At 42.4% G+C, this 20,727-nt stretch overlaps 1 protein-coding gene across 1 annotated transcript in view; it reads left to right on the forward strand.

Annotated features, from left to right (window-relative positions):
- The window catches only part of TXK (TXK tyrosine kinase), a 67,279-nt gene that overhangs the window by 3,532 nt on the left and 43,020 nt on the right, over positions 1-20,727 (forward strand). The window contains exons 2-5 of the mRNA XM_082462486.1: positions 14,207-14,255; positions 15,298-15,400; positions 16,109-16,314; positions 18,906-18,971. Of these exons, the coding sequence (XP_082318612.1) occupies positions 14,207-14,255; positions 15,298-15,400; positions 16,109-16,314; positions 18,906-18,971 (424 nt within the window). The remainder of the gene's footprint in view (positions 1-14,206; positions 14,256-15,297; positions 15,401-16,108; positions 16,315-18,905; positions 18,972-20,727) is intronic.

The following is a 20,727-nucleotide window of genomic DNA, read 5'->3' on the forward strand; positions in this document are numbered from 1 at the left end:
ATAGGACCCAACACTTGTTGGTAGGATTCGTAAAAAATAAACCAGGCTACTCCACTTGTACCTACCTGAATTATAACTTACAATCTGGGTCCACACATAGATCAAGACGGGGTGCCCATTATCAGAAACACAGGCCAAGCAGAGCAAAGCAGAGAGCTAAGAAGCAGTAACCCATGTCCCCACCTCCCCCAGCGGCAGGACAAAGATGAGCAGTGACTTAATAAGAACCTTTCCATTAAAAGCCATGTGGGCATCTGTTCGTCATTTCTCCTGAGATCAGAACTAGAGAAAAGGCTGTAAATGGTAACAGGAAGGATTCAGCTATATATAAAACAAACAGTGAGGGTTGAGACAAGGGTTAGATTGCCCAAAGGATTGAATAAGAGACCACCTATTAGTGGGGATATTTTGAGGATCATTCTGTCTGGCCTGGAAGGGCATGGGTTTGATGAACTATCACTGTCCTTTCCAGCTTCTGATAATTTGATTCAACGGTAAGACTCACCTGTTTATTTCTTCCACAGATTGCACTTAGATGTGGCTCCATTTTCTTTCTTTTTTTTAAAAAAATTAATTAATTTATTTTAAATTTTTGGCTGCATTGGGTCTTTGTTGTTGCACACGGGCTTTGTCTAGTTGCAGTGAGCGGGGGCTACTCTTCGTTGTGGTGCATGGGCTTCTCATTGCGTTGGCTTCTCTTGTTGCGGAGCATGGGCTCTAGGCATGCAGGCTTCAGTAGTTGTGGCTCGCAGGCTGTAGAGCACAGGCTCAGTAGTTGTGGTGCATGGGCTTAGTTGCTCCGCGGCATGTGGGATCTTCCCGGACCAGGGCTCGAACCCGTGTCCCCTGCATTGGCAGGCGGATTCTTAACCACTGCACCACCAGGGAAGCCATGGCTCCATTTTCTTCTGGGTAAAACAATGAGTGTTTACTGTTGACCAGAGAAAGCTAAGAGGTGCCCCAGGGTGTGTTACTACTAATCAAAAAAATGTTTATAGGTGTTTTTCGGGCCAGAGTCATTTGGGAAATACATTGGTTGTTTTAAGGGCTGTCATAGAAGTCTGGCCTCATAGGCTGCTGTAGGGCAGGAGGAGATCCTTGTGGAAGGTGCGACATTGATCTTACTGACTGGTGGGCAGAGCCTGGGAGTGGTACCAGGGCACTGCTCCTGTGAGGGTCAGCTTGTGAAACACAGTTGGTCGTTTCTCCCAAATAACCCCTGCTCTGAGGACAGACCCAGCCCAGGAGAATCATTTAGGGGACGGGGACCAGGGAGACGTGCTGGGGGTTCGAAAAGCTGACCACCTCCCTTCCCTCCATCTCATCATCACCTAATTTCTCTGTCTTTTCTTCCCAATTTATAAAATAGAAGGAAAAATAATAATTGGGTGGTTCTTAAGTGTTGGTGTGCCTGAAGTGTGCTTTAGGATACTGTTCAAATGCAGTTTTCTGGACTCATAATTTGATCTGGAGGGTGAGGTAAGGACCGCTTGGTCACACTGCCTTTCTTGGGTCTCTGCTTTCAAAGCCCTTATTCCTTGTGTGTTTGAGTCCCACGCCAACCCCTTTAAGTTAGTATCTTCTGTTATTTCTTTTACAATTAATACAGAGATAACGAGGGTGGCTGCACAGGCATCTCTAAGGTGGCCCCAGTGATGTCCCCCTCCAGCTGTCCACACCCTTGCACGATCCCTCTCCTTGGGTACAAATGGAGTATGGTAACAGGGATGGATGGAGTGTTACTGGGAGGTTAGGTTACGGCAGACTGTGGCTTCTTCGTGCCCTTGGGCTCCCTGTCTCTTGGATAACCTGCTGCCATGCTGTGAGCATTCTCAGGCAGCCTGTGGAGAATCCCCATCACCAGGAACCATGCCACCAAGGCCAGCGACAGCCATGTGACTGAACTTGAAAGTAGATTCTCCAGCAAATCCCAACTCCCCTTTACTACAATTTCGTGAGCTTCATGACCTTCTCAGTTTGATTCAGAGGCGCCCAGTTAAGCAGTGCCTGGACTCCAGACCCACAGAAACTGTGAGATAGTAAACAGATTCTGCCTCTAGGTTTGGAGCGAATTTGTTTCCAACAATAGATACCTAATTCAGTGGCAAAAGCTAGGAGAGCCATGGACCAAAAAAAGACTTGGCCACTTTTACTACCACTTTGCCTCAGGCTGGAGTTGGTCCCCTCTCTCAAAAATAGGTTCAGTGTTAATATGGACACTAGTATATGTGTCTTTCCTTTTGTTTCTAACCCACTTCACTTCTGTCCCCCTGCAACTGCCTGAAACCTGTAGCAATAATGCTAACAGCAGTCACCATCTGGAACTGCGTCTGTGAGGTTTCCAAGCCTTCTTGTGTGTGACCGGCAGATGCCCCTTCTGTGCAGTGAAGCCCACTGGCTGGCATCTGTCCCCTTCCTGCCCTCGGGGGTCGGGGTTCTGCCCAGTGCTGGCTGCCAGTGGGTCTGGCGGCCAAGCACCTACATCCCAAGCAGGCCAGGTGTCTTGGTTGTGATGTCTGTGAGCTGCTTGTGAACTTGGAGCTCACGGGCCACAGTCTCCTAGGAAACACTGCTCTGAGACCTGGGGTTGGAGGAGATGTGGGCAAGATGCCTGCAAAGTCCGCCTCATGCCAGCTCAGGACTAGGAAGGAATAAAATTCCTGTGTGGAACAAACAAGGGCTTCCGGTGCTGGAATGTTTGGTGCCCGGTGCTTTGCTGGCTGAAGCTGTGAACAGAGGAGCCATCAGTCTTCAGGGAGACTCTGCCTTTCCCTTCAGCATCTTTGCTCCTGGGACCCTGTCTCCCCTGGTGCCCAGCGCCCCATGCAGCTCCCCAGGCTTCCGGAGTCTCTGCACCCCTTCCCCACACACAGCACCCCTCAGGCCCAGCCAGGCCAGCACCGTTCCCCTCCTCCACCCAGATTATCAGTACTGTCCCATGAGCTAGCTGCCTGTTTCCTGTTAGGAACCAACAAACCCCTAATGGAGTTGTTCCCCTTACTTGAAGGTTTCACAGACAGGATAATGTCCAGAAGCCAGTTTGGGATCTAATAATGGGTTGCTAACTTATTTTGTCCATACATTCAAAAACACTAACATCTCTGATGACTATCATTTCTTAGAAGAACGGACATTTTAATATCAAAAGGAAGCACAGTGTTCTTTCAGTAATTCTGTTGAAAGGAGTGCCCTTTTAATATCAAAGGAGGCACACACACAAAGCAAGGATAATTTAATGCTTCAGATATATAAAGAGCATAAATTCAGAATCAAGGATATCTTTTAAAAATTTTTTAATTTAAATTTTATTTTATATTGGAGTATAGTTGATTTATAATGTTGTGTTAGTTTCAGGTGTACAGCAAAGTGATTCAGTTATACATATTCATATATCCATTCTTTTTCAGATTCTTTTCCCATATAGGTTATTACAGAATATTGAGTCGAGTTCCCTGTGCTATACAGTAGGTCCTTGTTGATGATTTGTTTTATATATAGTAGTGTGTATATGTTAATCCCAAGCTCCTAATTTATCCCCCCCCCCACCTTTCCCCTTTGGTAACCATAAGTTTGTATCAAGGATAACTTTTTAAATTGAATAAATGTTTCCGTGAAAAACTCAGTGTATTTCTCTCTCTCTCTCTCTTTCTTTCCCCTGTCCTTCCCTCTCTCCCCCTCTCCCTCTCTATTTTCTTTTCTCTCTTTCCCTCATTGGTGTGGATTCTTGGTCTGGTGTACAGAAAGTCTTTTCTGGTGCCTGCTTAGAGGTAGAAATTCAGGTTAAAAAAAAAGCTAGCTATGTGTCACACCTCCCAGATGATATGGGTTAAGTCCATTAACATGTATCTGGTCTTCAGAAGTCCCTTAAATAGATCTAGTGGTGGGAATTTATTACAGTCATGAGGAGGTTTGACCTTTCTGTAAATTTCTGGAAAAAAAAGTAAGGCGCTTCTTGTAGTGAACTTAGAGGATCAGTTCCAATTGCCCAGAGCCATTTTTCCAAAGCCACAGGTTTTCCAGACTTTTCCATTCCGCGAGCCCTACAGCTGTGAGCGCAGCTGCCCTGGAATTCCTCGTCCTAAAACCACAACCTGGATTGTGTGCGTTGGGCCACTAGCCTAGTCTTTGGCTCAAGGCAGTTCTTGAAACGAGCCAGTTATCCATGTTTTCAAATAAAAATCACTGGCCTTCTGCCAGTTATTATAAGCAAACTCAGGAGGACTGAATTTCGCCTGAAGCACTGATTCACAAGGAAACTCTGCCATCGTAAATGCCAGGGGATGGACGTGAGGTTACACAGATATAAAACTGAAAACATTTGAAACGGAGGGAACGCCACCAGCTTCGCTTCCCAGACGGCGGTGACCCAGCAGCCCTTCAGCTACCGTTCATCTGCAGGACTGAGAGCGGCGGGCAGCTGTTCGGAGAAGTGGTGCTTCTCCCACTCGCTCCCTTCCAGCGCCCCCTGGTGGAAACCCGTCCCCAAGCCGAGCCCTGCTGCAGCCGCGCACACAAGCAGAAAGCTGTTAGGAGACCTGCACGGGCGGGAGAAGGGGGAGCAAGCCTTCCCAGGAGAGTACGGGAACACTAAATAAAATAAGAGGTTCGACTCCCTTACCCATGAGGGACGTGCCAGTTCCTAAAGGTCACGGAGATTACGCCGGGATGTGATGCCCTTTTCCTGATTTGCTGGTGCAAGATAGATAATTAAAGATATTTGCTGGGGAATAAGAAGCAGATGAAAAGACTAGCGCAGATGTAAGCCTGGGAGGGGAAGCTCTGGCTCCTTCCTGCGATAATCCTCCACCGTGAATATAACCTTCCAGCAGGCAAATAGTCATTGCCCATCTCTGGGGCATTTTAGGTTGTCTCTGGCAAAGACCAGATATGCATGAGTTTCTGCCTTCATTGGGGATTTTATAAAGGCGAAAAAGGGCTTTCTCTCTGCAGGTTAGTGAGAAAATTCAAAGAATGGCTTCTGTAACCACAGCAGGCGTGTGGCAGTGACTCTCCATTTACCCACTCACCTGGAAGACCTGTGATGCTATAAATAGAAAATGACCACACATCTAATAATCATTGCTATCTGCTTTGGCAGGAATCAATACTTCAGTCTGTAAATAAAGAGGCCTAGTGTCTTGAAGAGTCACGCCAAGCAAGGAACACCAGGAAGCTGTTTGGCTTTCACAGCTTGTTTTCTACTCACTCATCAATTATTTATTGGGCAGCGACTAGTTGCTAGCAACTGTGCTGGGCAGAACTGAACCATAAACAAGGCAGAGGTTGTCCTCGCTGCTCACAGCTATTCTTGGTCTTCAGGGGAGACAGAACAAAACCGTGTCATAATTAAAGCTGTGGCAGAGTAGTACCTTTATTTGAAGGCAGTTGTCTTTGCTACTGAATGAGGACAAATAAATGCTTCTGAAAAAACTTCCTTCTAAATTCCAGGCTTCAGAAGAGAGTAAAGATAACCGAGAGATTGCTGTTGGGTTTATAGTCCACTCTGTTGGTGTGTAGTCATGTATGGTAAATTCAGTGAAGGGGGGGGGGAGCCTTTTCCTAGTCCCCAGATATCATTCCTGCTGACAAATACCAGCAATTTCTCTTTGGAAGTTCTATATGTTTAATTTAAGGTATAATAATGGTTAATTTTATGGGTCAACTTGGCTGGGCCATGATGCCTAGGTAGTGGGTTAAATGTTACTCTGGATGTTTCAGTGAAGATATTTTTTGTGTGAGATTAACATTTAAATCAGTGGATCTTTAGTAAAGCAGATTACCAGACATAATGTGGGTGGGCCTCATCTAATCAGTTGAAGGCCTTAATAAACCAAAGACTGACCTCCACTAAGCAAGAAAAAAGTTGGCCAGCAAACTGCCTTTGGACTCAAACTGCAGCTCTTCCCTGAGTCGCCAGCCTACCCCGTCAGATTTTGGACTCACCAGCCCTCACAATTGTGTGAGCCAATTCCTTAAATCAGTTTCTCTTTCTCTCTCTCTGATCACTCTGACAAATACAGGTGTGATGCTTACAAATATGAAAATGCCTTTAAAAGAAGCACCGCCGTACATGTTTACTGTTATATCAGTTTACTATCATATCATTTTCACCTTGGCAAGACTAAGCTTCAGAGCATCTCTGGAGAGCTGTGTTGATAGTGGGGAGAGGGCCCCTTAGAGTCCTGAGCGGGGTGAACAGGGGTAGAGAATGGGCTCAGAACACAGGAGTTGTGGGGTTGAAGGTCAGCTTTGGCTTACTTGGCCTTCTTCCCATTTTGTCTTCATTGGGAGAACCATAGTGTGCTTCTATCTGTTTACCTTAAATCTGCTCTTTGAATACACAATACATACTTGCTGAATGAGTTCTAGGGAACTGAGTGAGGGAAGAGGTCGGACATTAAATGAGTAACTGCTCTGTTCTAGACATTTCATCTCCACTGTCTTACGCTATCTTCTCATCCACAAGGACTGTCTCATTATTATGCTCATGGACTCAGCCAAGCTCTGTGGGCTTAAATTCAATCTCAGCTGCTTTTTAGGTATGTAGCTTTGGACAAATGACTGAACCTGTCTGTTACTCAATTTTTTCATCTGTGAAATGGGGATAATTGCAGGACCTATTTCAGTGTGTAGGGAGTGAGTTAGTATAGGATAGTAAGATCTTACTGTAGTCCCTCCATATGGTAAATGCTTTGTTGGTGGCAGTGGGGAACTGCCTTTCCTAGAAGGTAGGTTTTATTTCTAACATTTTCCAGATGAGGCTCCTGAGTAATTGCCCCAAATCATACTGTCGCTACAAGAAAATGGAGTCGTGATTTGACTTCAGGTTACCCTGACCCTAGTGACTGCTCAACCCCATATGCTGTCCTTATACAGAAAAAAAACATTTAAACACCAGGTTTTAACCATTTCATTTAGCATCTCGTGGATTGATGCTTGATTTTGGATAAGCTGCCGCTGCTTTTTCTCCTTCCCACCTCCTTCCTCCTCCTCCCACTCCTCCTACTTCTCCCTCTCCTTCTTCTTTTTTACTATATCTGGAACAAAAGGTTAGACTTATGACCTACTACAAGCTCCGGAAGTCTGTCTTCTTCAACTTTACCGTTCCACTTAGTCAAAAGGACGTGGTCAACCTAGCTTTCTCTGCGGCCAGCGTCGAGCTGTGAGATACCATGTGGTAGAATGAGTTACTGACAAATAGAGCCTAAATGTAACGTGATGGTGTAGATATTGGGGAGGCGTTATTTAACAGCTATCTATTGAGTTCTTGCCCTGTACCGGGCTCTGATGCTGGATGCTATGGACAGGACAAAAAACCATGAGACTCAGACCATGAAATTGAAGAGTTCACAATCTAGTGCAGTGGTTCTTAACAAGGGGTGATTTTTGCCCACAGGGGACATCTGACAATTCCTGGAAACATTTTGGTCTTCACACCTGGGTGAGGGAGGTGGGTTTTAGAGGAGTGAGGCGGCTGTTGGTACTGGCACCTAGTGCATAGGGGCCAGGGGTGCTGCTCAACATACTATAATACACGGTACAGCTCCCGCAGCAAAGCACTCATCACTCTAAGGTTTCAATAGTGGTGAGACTGAGAAGCCCTGTGAGAGATGAAGGCTGCACAAAGAAAAGTAAATAACCATTGAAGATGGTACCTCATTATGAGCCACAGAGCAAGACAGATAACAGTGCTTTGGGAGCCGAAGGAAGATTAGGTGGGAGTGGATTGCAATGGAAGCCTTTTTTAAGCCGGGGGCAGAAATGTGCAAGGTGTCTGTGAGAACAGTGAACAGAAGAATAGAAGCTGGTGTAATAGGAATTGGTGAACACTAAGAATCAGGGTGGGGCTGGCCAGATTACGGAAGGCCTCGGAAATAAGGAAAGATATAATCTTGTTGCCATATGTAATTGAGAGTCTATTTTATTTTATCAATTTAATTAAAGGAGTGAAGGAGAGAGTAGGGAAGGCTGACAGCTGGGGGAAGAATGGTCCAGGCAGAACAAAAGCGAAGAGCCTTGGGTGAGAGCAGTCCTGGTGCAGAAGCACCGTGGGGGCAGTGTGGGTGGGGTGAAATGAGCACAAGCACATCGGAGAGAAGGTGAGAGGCACCAGGAGGCCAGGTCATGGACGGTTAAAGGACGATTGTGAGAAAATTGGCTGTAACGCACAGTGAAATGGAGACCCATTGTGGGTTTGTGAGACAGGGAGTAGCATGATCTGACCTAGGTTTTAAATTAATTACTGTGGCCGCTAAAAAATCAGCCATAAAGGGTGGGGGGGATGGGATTAAGTGTAGAAGCAGAAAGAAGTTAGGAGGCTATTGGTATAATCCAGATAATGGAGACTTAGACCTTGGTAGTAACAGAAGAATGGGGAAAAGCAGTAACATTCTGTGTGTGTGTGTGTTTTAAATTGCGGTGAAATGTAATTAACATAAAATTTACCATTTTAACCATTTGTAAGTGTAGAGTCCAGGAGCATGAAGTCCAAGCACATTATTGTACGATCATCACCATTACTCACCTCCAGAACTTTTTCATCATCTCAAGCAGAAACTCTTGGATACATTTGTAAGGAAGAGTCAGCATGCTCTCCTGATGGATTGGACTGGGATGTGAGAGAAAGAGAGGAGTCAAAGATAACTCCAAGATCATTGGCCTGAGCAGCTGGAAAAATGGAGTTGCTCTTGACAAGATGGAGAAGAGTGGATAGACGAGTTTGGGTTGGGGAGGAAGAAGAGAGGAGTTCAGATTTCTTCCTGTGAATTCGAGGTGTCCACTAGACATCCAAGTGGAGAATTTGAGAGTGCCTTTGGCTATGCAAGTCTGGAATTCATTGGAACTGGGGTAGAGGTGTACATTTGGGTGTCATCAGCAGATAGATGGCTTTTAAGACACAGGAAGGAATGAGATAATCAAGGGAGTGAATAAGGCCAAGTAAAGAAATCAAAAGCTTTGGGGCAGCCTAGCATTAGACCCAGTCTAATAAGTTAGCGGGGAGGAGAAGAAAGCAGTAAAGGAGACTGAGAAGAAGGAAGACCAGGAGGACGTAGTGTCAAATGCTGCTGAGAGCACAGGTAAGATGAGGCCTTAGAATTGACCATTGTTTATAGCAGTGCATAGGACCCTGGTGACCCTAACAAGAGCAGTTTTGGGAAGTAGTAGGATCAAAAGCTTAACTGGGATGGGTTAAGAGAAAGTGGGAGGGAAAGAATTGGAGGCAGCAAATACAGACTGCTAATTACTATAAATGGGGAGCAAAGCTGATGGAAGAAATAAGATCAAGGGTAGTTTGTTTTGTTTTGTTTTTAAGGGGTGAAGTAGCAGTATATTTATATGCTATTGGGAAGGATCCAGTAGAGAGGGGGGAAATGGTGATGTAGGAGAGGGGAGGAGTATTTAAAAATTTTTGAATTTGAATACCTCTACATGGGACTTTTTTTTTTTTTTTTAATAAATTTATTTATTTATTTTTGGCTGTGTTGGGTCTTCGTTTCTGTGCTAGGGCTTTCTCTAGTTGCGGCGAGCGGGGGCCACTCTTCATCGCGGTGCGCGGGCCTCTCACTATCACGGCCTCTCTTGTTGTGGAGCGCAGGCTCAGTAATTGTGGCTCACGGGCTTAGTTGCTCCGCGGCATGTGGGATCTTCCCAGACCAGGGCTCAAACCCATGTCCCCTGCATTGGCAGGCGTATTCTCAACCGCTGCACCACCAGGGAAGCCCTCTACATGGGACTTTGACACAGCATTTTGCCGCAGTCCATACCATACTCTGCTTGCTTCTCTCACTTGTATAACCTACATTGGACTTCACATTTCTTGGCCTGGATGGATGCATATCTGTACGGGGCTCTAAGGCAACACTGGAGTAAATCGGTAAGAATGCAAATTAGAACCACTCCTGCCAAGGTAGACAGAGCCCCCAAGTGCTAAAATACCCTGTTTGGGGGGAGTGTTTTTGGCAATTTGCTCATGCAGAGGCCACCAGATGAAAACTGACAGTCAGAAGCAGTTGAGATCCAAAAGCCTAATAATACACAATGTAGTGAAGATTTGTGGAACTCTATTTTGGTCCCTGGAAGTCAACTTTGTGTTTCTTGGTGCAGGCTAAGGAATAAAGTTATTAAATCAGGGGTGAGTGATCTCACAGCAGTGGGAACAAAAGTGAATCTTTGACTGGGCTTGAACTGGAATTGTATCTCCAGAGTAGAAATGAGATGTTTACCCCTGGACCACCAATGTGTCTGTAGCCCAAACATTGAATAACGGCAATATCCAAACCGGAGAAAGGCAAGTAACTAATGCATGGATCTAGGTTTTGAAGGTGAAAGGAAAAGAAACCAGTATATATTGATTACTATGTTGGATATCTTTATTCTTATCCACCCTATTCTACCCTGTGGGGATTAAATGTGGAAGCCAGCCTCCATCGTGGCCCAGTGAGCCCGGCCTCTTGGTATTCATTCTTCTCCACCTTGCACTCTATCCTGGAAAAGTAATCTATAGGGCTTGGTTCAGCATGCTTCTGAGCCGTCTGGCTTCTGGTTACATTACACTCATGGGGAACCCTGGAAGGAAGCTGTGGTGAGGTTACCTTGAACTGGCTGTGTCCCTCTACAGCAGATCATTGCTCCTGTAAAATGGTCTCTGCTCTACTTAACTCTCTCATTTTCCTGGGCCTTTTGGACATGGGGATGGTGACAGTTCAACTATTGCTGGACCCAGGTGTCTGCACATTCTTTATCGTTACTTTACCCCCTTCTACACCTTTGTAATTAGTCTCTTTGTAAATAAACCCTTCTAAAAGTATTCTAATTTAAGTATGTCTTGTTTTATACTATAGGCCTGATTGATACCATAATTGGTATCATAAGTGGCTCTAGGAAACAGAGTCAAAATTGGATCTGGGATTTATTTGGTCATATAGTTAGAGGTCCAGGGATAGCCTTATTGCTGGGAGAAATAACTCAATTTTCCATTACTCCAGTTATCATTGGTGGTAGCCTGGGATGAAGGGCAAAATGTTGGCTATATGGAGCTTCTGAAAGTCCCATTGTGAGAATCACAGCACAAACCCTCAGAAATTTGGAGTAATGACTTGACCCCGTGCTGATAACTATTTTTGATTTTTTTTTTTTTTGGCCGCACTGTGCGACACGCGGGACCTTAGTCCCCCAACCAGGGATCGAACCTGTGCCCCCTGCAGTGGAAGTGCGGAGACTTAACCACTGGACCGCCAGGGAAGTCCCCACTATTTTTGATTTGAAAGGTAGCTCCTGGCTTCCTACTGGTGAAGACTGAATGCTCCAACCATGCCATGAAATGTTTATGTGATCCAAACTGGGTGAGCCTGTCATGAGCTGTGTTATCTGATTCACTGAACCAAAAAATTGGGCATGTGTAGGAGTAATCCATAATAATATGGAAATGGTGTATGTGAAAGTGGGCCCCCGTAGATCCAGAAGGCTCAAGAAAACTTCATGAGCAGGTGACATTCACATAGTACCTGTTCTTTCTGCTTCTCCTTCGACTCACACCCAAGACCGCAAGAGGAATTTCCCATCGGGCCTGATTTACAGATAGATCTGCATCCCAAACCCACATGAGCAGGAAATGAACAGCCATCATGCTACAGCCCTATTCAGAGGTAGCCTGAAAGATGGTGTTGAAGTAACATTCTCCTTGAACTTCAAGAAGTACATCAGTTTATTCACTTCATTAGGGACAGTTAGTCTGAGGCATCGATCTACATTGACTCATAGGCAACGGCAATAAAGTTAGCCTGCTAGTTCAGGAACGTGGAAAGAACAAGATTGGGAGGTTGGTGAAAGATCTGGGGAGGAATGTGTTTGAAACTCTTGGAATGGGGACAAAATGAGAAGATGTAACCAAAGGTCTACAAGATGATCCATTTTGTGGAGTCAGCCTTTTCTTTGTTTCATTGGTGCTGGCACAGTGGTTCTCTGAATAGTCTTACCATGTGTCCTGTAATTCAGAAGCAGCTGGCTTAATAGGACAGAGAAATGGCCTGCTAAAGGCTCAATTGCTATGACAGCTGGGAGACAACATCTTGCAAAGTTGGAGTGGTGTCCTATCGTATACAATAAATGCCTTAAGCCAACAGCAAATATGGTGTTGTTTCCATATAGCCAGGATGTCTGAGTCTGGGAACTAAGGAGTAGAGATTGGAGTGGCCCCTCTCACCACCTAATAACCCACTGGATATTGTTATTCTCTTTCCCTGTGACTTTGGATTTGGTGAGTTTGGAGATTCTAGTGCCCGAGAGAAGAATCCTTTTGTTAGGGAACATTGGAAGTTGGGATTGCCCTCTAACCATTTTGGGATTCCTTGTATCAGCGAATTGATAGGCACAGGAAAGGGTCAGTGTAGCTGGGCTGAGTATCCTGATTACCAGGAATTGGGTTCATTCTTCACAATGAGAACAATGAGGACTTTGAAACTCAGGGAATTCACTAGCTTCATTTCTTAAAATTCATAATAGTCCTGGTCAGTAGAAAACTGTAACAACCCCATTAAGACAATACCAACTAAGGACCCAGATCCCACAGGAATGAACATTTGGGCAATTCCATTAGATAAAGTACCTCCTTCGGCCAAAGTGTTGGCAGAGGCAAGGGGGCACAAGGAATGAATGGTGACAGAAGGTATCTGTGATCAGCTTAGGACTCAGGACAGCTTAAGAGGTGGGAATTGTAGCAGCTATGTCCTATGTTACTCTTCTTTTCTCCTCGTTTCCTTCTCTACCTGACTTAAGAATCCTAATGGTGGTTAATGTACTAGGTTTCAGGTGGGAGTATGATCAAATTGACATCACCTGGTGATAATATGGTAGCTGATGGGACTCTATTTCATCCCTTGTTCTGGAGGCATAGAGTGGACGCTGAGGGGTAGATTGTACCGGGTGTCTTCTGCTTGTACCCCTCTTCCATGTTCCAGGACTTTAGAGAAAATATCTAATTTAATCTTCTCAACAACCCTGTAATGATAATAGGTCTTCTTGATTACCCTCTTACTGTTGATATATACCTGGCATTGTTCTGGGTCCTTTATATGAATTCATTCAATTAATCCTCATAGTAGCCTTACATGCCTAGTATCCTATTATTCCCATTTTACAGATGAGGGAACTTAAGCACAGAACAGTTAAGTAACTTGCCCAAACCCACAAAGTTGGAGATTAACCTCTGCCCCTTAAGGCTTCTCAAAGAGGGTAGGTATGATTATCTTGTTTTCACAGATAGGAAAACAAAGAGTTAGAGAAGTAAAGGGACTTATCCCAGATATAGTCAGCGCCCTGCCCCCTACCCCCCCAGCTAGAATTCATCCTTAGATCTTTCTAACCTCAAAGCTAATGCTCACGTCTAATGTACTCTGCTTCCTTAACAGTGCTTCATTTTCAGGGGTCAGTATGAGAAAGTGCTGATGTGAAATGCAGATTCTATGAACATAAAACAGCTTTTGATAAATTCAAAATTTATGGTTTGAAAAAGGCAAATGGTCTAACTTAAATAAAGATTAAACTTGACAGTAGAAGTGTAAGCATGACCCAGATTTACTAGATAGCTAGTGCTTTCTTTAAATATTCAGCTTATGTTTGGACCTAATCCATAGAAAATTTGAGAGCCAAAAAGGTATAAATATATTTTGATACATAATATATAAAAATAAAATAAATATGTTAAATTATATTATTATATAATATATTAAGTATATTTATATTACTTTATGTAAATATATAAAATATATATTAAAATATTTTTGAAGAAATGCGATGGAGCTAATTCAAAATCCCTGGTAACAGATTTCCTAGGAGAACATTGTTTCTGGAATCATGTTCTTTTGTATACTTGTCAACTGACATTAGCCCTGATCAAGGTAAAGAGGAATACAATGGTCACTTATCATTTCACAGACTGAGGAAATGCATGAAACCAGACCCAGGAACAAGAGCCTGAGAAGGGAAACCACAGTGGCCGGGGTGCCAGTAACTTCTTTTTGTGTTAGTGACAGTTTTTCATCTTCTACTAGTGAAGAAGGGCACGGTCAAGACTTTGCATATGCTTTGCAATACTTTCTGTCACCCGTACCCTCAGGGATTTCCTCCTTTGAACTAGCACCAGCAGCCTCCACTATCCAATATCACGGACTCACGGCTTTCTAACAGTTGAGAATGATCTGCTTTTCAGATAATACCATCCAGTCGATTTTCTGCTGTTGCTGTTCCGTGCAGAAGCGGTAAGTCTTCTTCCGAGGGCAACTTCTTGGAAATTAATTCATTCCTTTTATTTATTGTCTGTCGAGTCTCCACGTCTCTTTGTATCTGCTGTTGCCTCTGCCTGGGAAACCCTACTCCCATTTTCTTCCTGTTGAATGGCCATTCATTTAAAGCTAGCTATAGGTCAAATGTCAGGTCTGTGATCCTTCCTTGATCCTCTTGGATTTAGTTGCTCCTTCCATTGTGTTCCCAGAGCACGCAGCTTGGTTCTTTATTTAATACTTATTTCATGTATGCTATTTGTATATCTGTGTTTCACTCTGTAATTTTTACCTTTTAAGGGCAAGAATCCTGTCTTGTTTATTTGAGTATCTCCCCGAAACTATCAGTGTGTTTTACACTTTGGTGCCCAGCAAATGATGTATAAGGATAAAATCCAGTGCATCATGATAATAATAAGAGCCAACATTTAATGGGAGTGTTCTACATGTCAGACTGTGCTAAGAAGTTTGCATATTTTAGCTCAAGTAACTCTCAAAACCACCCTTTTTTTTTTTTTACAATCCCCATTATGCAGATGAGGAAATTGAGGCTCAGAGAGGTTAGATTGCTTACCCAAGGCCACACTGTGAAAATGGCAGAGCTGGGATCTAAACTCGTGTTCTTATCGCTACACCATGTCTACTTATAACAATAGATACCATCGAATGAGGTGATGCATGTAAAATGATAAACACTGTGCCTGACAGAGTAAGATCTTCATTATCATGATTATAATTGTACGCCCTTAATATGCACCAGACTCCATATTGGGCACATGATATGTGTTTTCTCAGTTTTATTTCGTAACAACTCTATACGCTCTTAGCATCTCTAGTTCCCAGATTAAAAAAAATGAAGTTCTGAGAGGTAGTACCTTGTCCAAGGAAATGGAGTTTGGAAGTCTTCTAAAAAAAAAACAATAGGAAGGAGATTTTTCTACTAGTTTGTGATAATCTAGTAGATTCATAGATAACTTAAGTACAAATAATCATTTGTAACATGATTATTTTTCAATGTCAGACAAGTGAGGACACAAATAAGCCTTAGCAAAGATGAAGAACTTTCAGAAAAATACACGCAGCGTCGCAGACCATGGTTCAGTGAATTGCCAAGTAAGAAGCAAGTGAGTATCGTTTTGATGGGGGTGAAGGGGTAGAGGACAGTGGCATTTTTAGGGTCTGAGCCTCATGAGGTACCATTTGCTGCCATGCCCAGACCCTAGTATCGTGGTTGGCACATAATGAGTTCTCAGTAAACATTTAGTGAATCGATGTCCTAGAAGAAAGTGAAAGACAAAAACCAACCAACCAACCAACCAACAAAAACAGTTAAAATAGACTACTCTGCTATATTTTGGCAGAACTTGAAATTGGGAAAAAAATGTATTCTGGCTACTGCCATTTTGAGGCCAGGATTAATTTTCAGTTCAGTGGCGGAGAATCAGTTTTCTTGGGAAGTGTGATAAACCCAAACACAAGCTTACAGCACACGAAAGGGAAGAACGGTTTTTCTTTTTCCAAGAGAGAAAAATCCTTGCAGTGAAACTATTAAGGAGGAAATAAAATTTTAAGAATTGTGACATGAAAAAAATTCAGTGCAATGCTGGCAAGAGAATTGGTGATCTTGAGAATTTACAAAATGTTGAGTGTGTTGCTGGATCTGGAAGTTGTTCTATAGTTAGTCATTTCCTACGTTTATCCCACCTGGGCTTCTGCTTTGGTGCAGCTGGCTGGGAGAAGTGAGGGGGCAGGCAAATATGCTCTATCCCGATTCTTTTTTAGTACAGATCACTAAAACAATAGCACAATGACTCACTCTTTAGTTTTTACAGTCCAACAGGGGCCGAGTGCAGCCATCAAAACGCAAGCCGCTGCCTCCCCTCCCAGCCTCTGAGTTTGCTGAAGAGAAGATCCAAGTCAAGGCACTGTATGATTTCCTGCCCAGAGAGCCCTGTGATTTAGCCTTAAAGAGAGCAGAGGAATACCTGATCTTGGAGAAGTGTAATCCTCACTGGTGGAAGGCAAGAGACCGCTTGGGGTAAGACTGATGGCTTAGTCTTTACCAAATCTCTCATCTATCATTCTCTGAAGACTTCTGAAGCATGACATAGACTCCATTTAGTGGCTCATTTAATCCAGGTTTATAACTCTTCCTTGTAAATGAAACAGAAGCTGTTCCCACACCTCCCCATCTGTATGAAAGAGCATTATAGCACTGTGATTTCAGGCGGACTCTCCAAACTAGGTACATGTGGCTTTATATCCTGATGCTGCCGCGTACTGTTGTGTGTCCTTGGGCAAGTCACTTACCCTCTCTGTTTCCCTCCCTCCCTCCCTCCCTCCTTTCCTTCCTTTCTCTCTTTCTTCTCAGTTATAATTCTCTCTTTCTTCTCAGTTATATATAAAACTAATTATATTAGTTTTAAGTATACAACATAACGATTCAATATTTGTATATATTATGAAATACTCACTACAAGTCTAGTTAACATTCATCACCATACATAGTTACAAATTTTTTTTCTTGTGATGGGAACTTTTACGAACTTTTATTTATTCTCTTAGCAACTTTCAAACATGCAATACGGTACTATTAACTACAGTCACCATTCTATACATTATATCCCCAAGACATATTTATTCTGTAATGGGAGTTTTATACCTTCTGATCCCCTTCACCCACTTCACCCCCACCCACCCCTGCTTCTGGCAACCGCCAATCTGTTCTTTCTATCTATGAGCTTGTTTGTTTGTTTCTTCAATTTTTCATTTTTTAAAAGAGTTCACATGTAAGTGAGACCACATAGTATTTGTCTTTGTCTGACTTACTTCACTTGGCATAGTGCTCTCCAGGTCCATCCATGTTGTTGTAAATGACAAGATTTTCTTCTTTTTATGGCTGAATAATATTCCATTGTAGAGATATATACCACATTTTCTTTATCCACTCATCCATCAGTGGATACTTAGGTTGTTTCCACATCTTGGCTATTGTAAATAGTGCTGCAATGAACATGGGGGTGCGTATATCTTTTTGAGTTAGTGTTTTCATTTTCTTCAGACAAATACCTAGAAGCAGAATTGCTGGATCATATGGTAGCTCTATTTTTAATGAATTTTTGTTTCTTTATTTGTAAAATGGGAATGATAGTTCCTACCATACAAGTTCTTATTCTAATTCATGCTTTCTTTGGCAATTTGAATTTTTTTCCTGTTAAGCTCTAAGATAGAAACAGAAACAGTAACTTATTCATTTTCATATTTCTACAATGACTAGTTTTGGAAGTAAACATTGCAATAGTTTCTGAATTAAATTGGAAAGAAAAAAGGCCCTGGGATGCAATAAGACTTCTTTGTGTCAGTTGCAATAGATTGCTAACGCCAGACTGGAGTCCTGGGTAGAGAAAAATTCTGAGGAGTATGTGAGCTTTCTGGGAAAGAATGCTGGCATTGATTTCTGATCCTTGTCAAGATTTGGAGATTATAAGTGTCTAAGCATCAGAAGTACATACATACCTCTTTATTTATATTTTCCTGATGATTTGGCTGTGTTACCAGCTCTTGATTGAGACTCAACATGTGATGGAGACTTTTCAGTGGGAAAAGAGGTATGATGTCCCAGTGATCACAGTAAGTTAGTAGGTTCAGGGCTGTGTAATTAGCTACTGCTGCAGGTGGCCTATTGGCATGACTCAGACTTAAAGAGAAACAACAACAATTTTTAACTTCAAAGTTAATAACTGAATATAGTTTTGTTTTTTTTTAGTATTCAAACATGATAAATAGTACCCAAATTCTGCTTTGCCACACCTCCAAACCCAGTCTCTTTCCCAAAAGGAAGCACCATTATTCATTTAGTGAGTACTTGTCCAGATCATTCTCAATGCACTCTCATGCACATATTGAAACATATGGTATTGTTTGCAGATATAATTTACCTAAATCTGACCATACTTTATGCATTGCTCTGCAACTTGCTTGTATTCCTCAATAACATGTCTTGAAGATCTTTTCATAATTTTAAATTTCAGATTTCATTGGCGAAGGTATAGGAAAAGAGAAACCCCTCCCCTGCCGATGAGTGTATAAATTGGTACATTTCCCTTCAACAGCAATTTACTGTATCTACTGAAAGATGCACATACTTCGTGACCCAGCAGTTTCCCTGCTTGGTATCTGTCTTAGAGAAATACTTTTACTTGTACACAAGAAAGCATGTTCAAGTATTTCTTTCCAGCTTTGCTGTAATAGGGGCGTGGCTAAACTAGAATATCTATTCTGTGGAATACTCTGTGGCAATTAAAAAGAATTAAGTCAATATCTTTGTAATTGGTATGTTTTTAATCTAGTCACTATGATGTCCCAGTGATCACGTAAGTACACCTTTTCTTCTTTGCAAAGATTTTTGTCAGAAAACGTCTTAAACTATTCACGTTATAAGTCAGAAACTTAGTATTTATCATGCAGAGATTTTAGTTGAAATGAAAAAACTTTTCTTTCTTCTTTCAACAATTTAATTAGTCAAATGAATTTGATTTTCCCCTGCATCCTTGAGGTTTTTAAAAGGATTTTTGCCACAATAATGCCACAAATGTGCCAAGCATTTTGATTTTTGCTTTGTCTTTGTAGGAATGAAGGCTTAATTCCAAGCAACTATGTGACTGAAAACAAACCAACCAACTTAGAAATATATGAGTAAGTGTCCTCCAAAGTATGTCCTATGGTTAATCTATGAAAATTATGTACATTTGGGCAGCTTATAAGTATACATAGCGTTTTTGGTCTGTAAGACCAAAGTAAGGAAAAGAAAGTAACACGGTTGGCAGCTTTAGCCTAAGAGATCTTTGACCCTTATAATGGTTGATTCAGAAACTTCTTTTTCTTAAAATCACTTTTGTTTTGTACGGCCAATTGAAAAAATTTTTAATAATGACAATGTGAAACCAAACACTCGTCTTGCACTTGTTTTAATGCATGTCCTAAATGGAAAAGTTATTATTTAAAAAATGGGGACTTCCCTGGCGGTCCAGTGGTTAAGACTCTGCACTTACACTGCAAGGGGCATGGGTTCGATCCCTGGTCAGGGTACTAAGATCCCTCATGCCATGCAGCGTGGCCAAAAAATTTTAAAAAATTAAGAATGGCATTAATTGTGCATAAATGAAATTAGACTTACTATATAGACACATTACTGTATTTGGCTCATGTTTTGAAATGTTTTAGATATCAAGATGAGAAGTTGGCTAATGTTGTAGTTTGGAAGAATTTTCGGTACGTTACTAGAGTTCTGCTTAGAAATACATTCTTGTTACCCTTATAGATTTAGAAGACGGAAATCTTAGCAGTCACTCTGCAGATCATTCTGCCCCTCATTCTGCAGATCAGAAACTAAGGTTGAGATATTAAATTTATTTATTTTTATTTATTTTTGGCTGCATTGGGTCTTTGTTGCTGCGCGAGGGCTTTCTCTAGTTGCAGGGAGGGAGGGAGCGGGCTACTCTTCGTTGTGCGCAGGCTTCTCACTGTGGTGGCTTCTCTTGTTGCAGAGCACGGGCTCTAGGCCCTCGGGCTTCAGTAGTTGTGGCACGCGGCCTCTAGAGCGCAGGCTCAGTAGTTGTGGTGCAGGGGCCCAGTTGCTCCGTGGCATGTGGGATCTTCCTGGACCAGGGCTCAAACCCGTCGTGAACTGTGAAATGAACAGGGAAGGCATTTACAGTTTGGTCCACCTTGCCTAGTATTACAGGTGTACCACATTCATAGATACTTCAGTCCTCCAGTTAATTTATTTGTTCAGTCTTTTCTATTGTGCACTTAGGATGTACCAGATGTTAGCTGTTCCAGGCCTTGGAAGCACAATATAGAATACACAGAAGCAGTCCCTGCCTTCGTGCAACTTACAGCTTCATGGGAAAATAGACATTAAACAACCCCGAATTCACAAATAAATATATCATTTTAAATTGTGATATTATGAAGGAACAGTATGGGGCACAGGGAGAGGGAAGGGGATATAATTTAAATGAGCGTGTTGGGTGGGGAAGACCTTTCTGAGGAAGTGACTTTAATGCCTAAAGGGGGCAGGAGGGAGTTAGGGGCCGAGGGGAGAAGGAATGCTGTGTCCACATGGGCTTCTGACATTTCGGGGGAACCTTTATTCAGAGAAATATTTATGGCTACTTTGGTTTGAAATTAATATCCAAATTATCAACATTACAACGTAAAACCCTGGTTTTCAGTAAGCCTTCAGATTTAACTTGTAAGTCTTGATATACTACGCATAAATCTAAAAAAATTAGGAACAATCACCTTAATTCATACTCAACATACAAAATGTCTTTAAACTATCCATCCTATTTATAAGCTCAGTTAATTAAATTTCTGGGACCATCTAACTTGCATTGATAAACTGAATAAATTCAGTTTTCTTTTTAAGTATTGTACTTCACATGCC

The sequence above is a fragment of the Balaenoptera physalus genome (assembly GCF_965194825.1).
Source record: "Balaenoptera physalus genome assembly, chromosome: 5".
Lineage (NCBI taxonomy): Eukaryota > Metazoa > Chordata > Mammalia > Artiodactyla > Balaenopteridae > Balaenoptera > Balaenoptera physalus.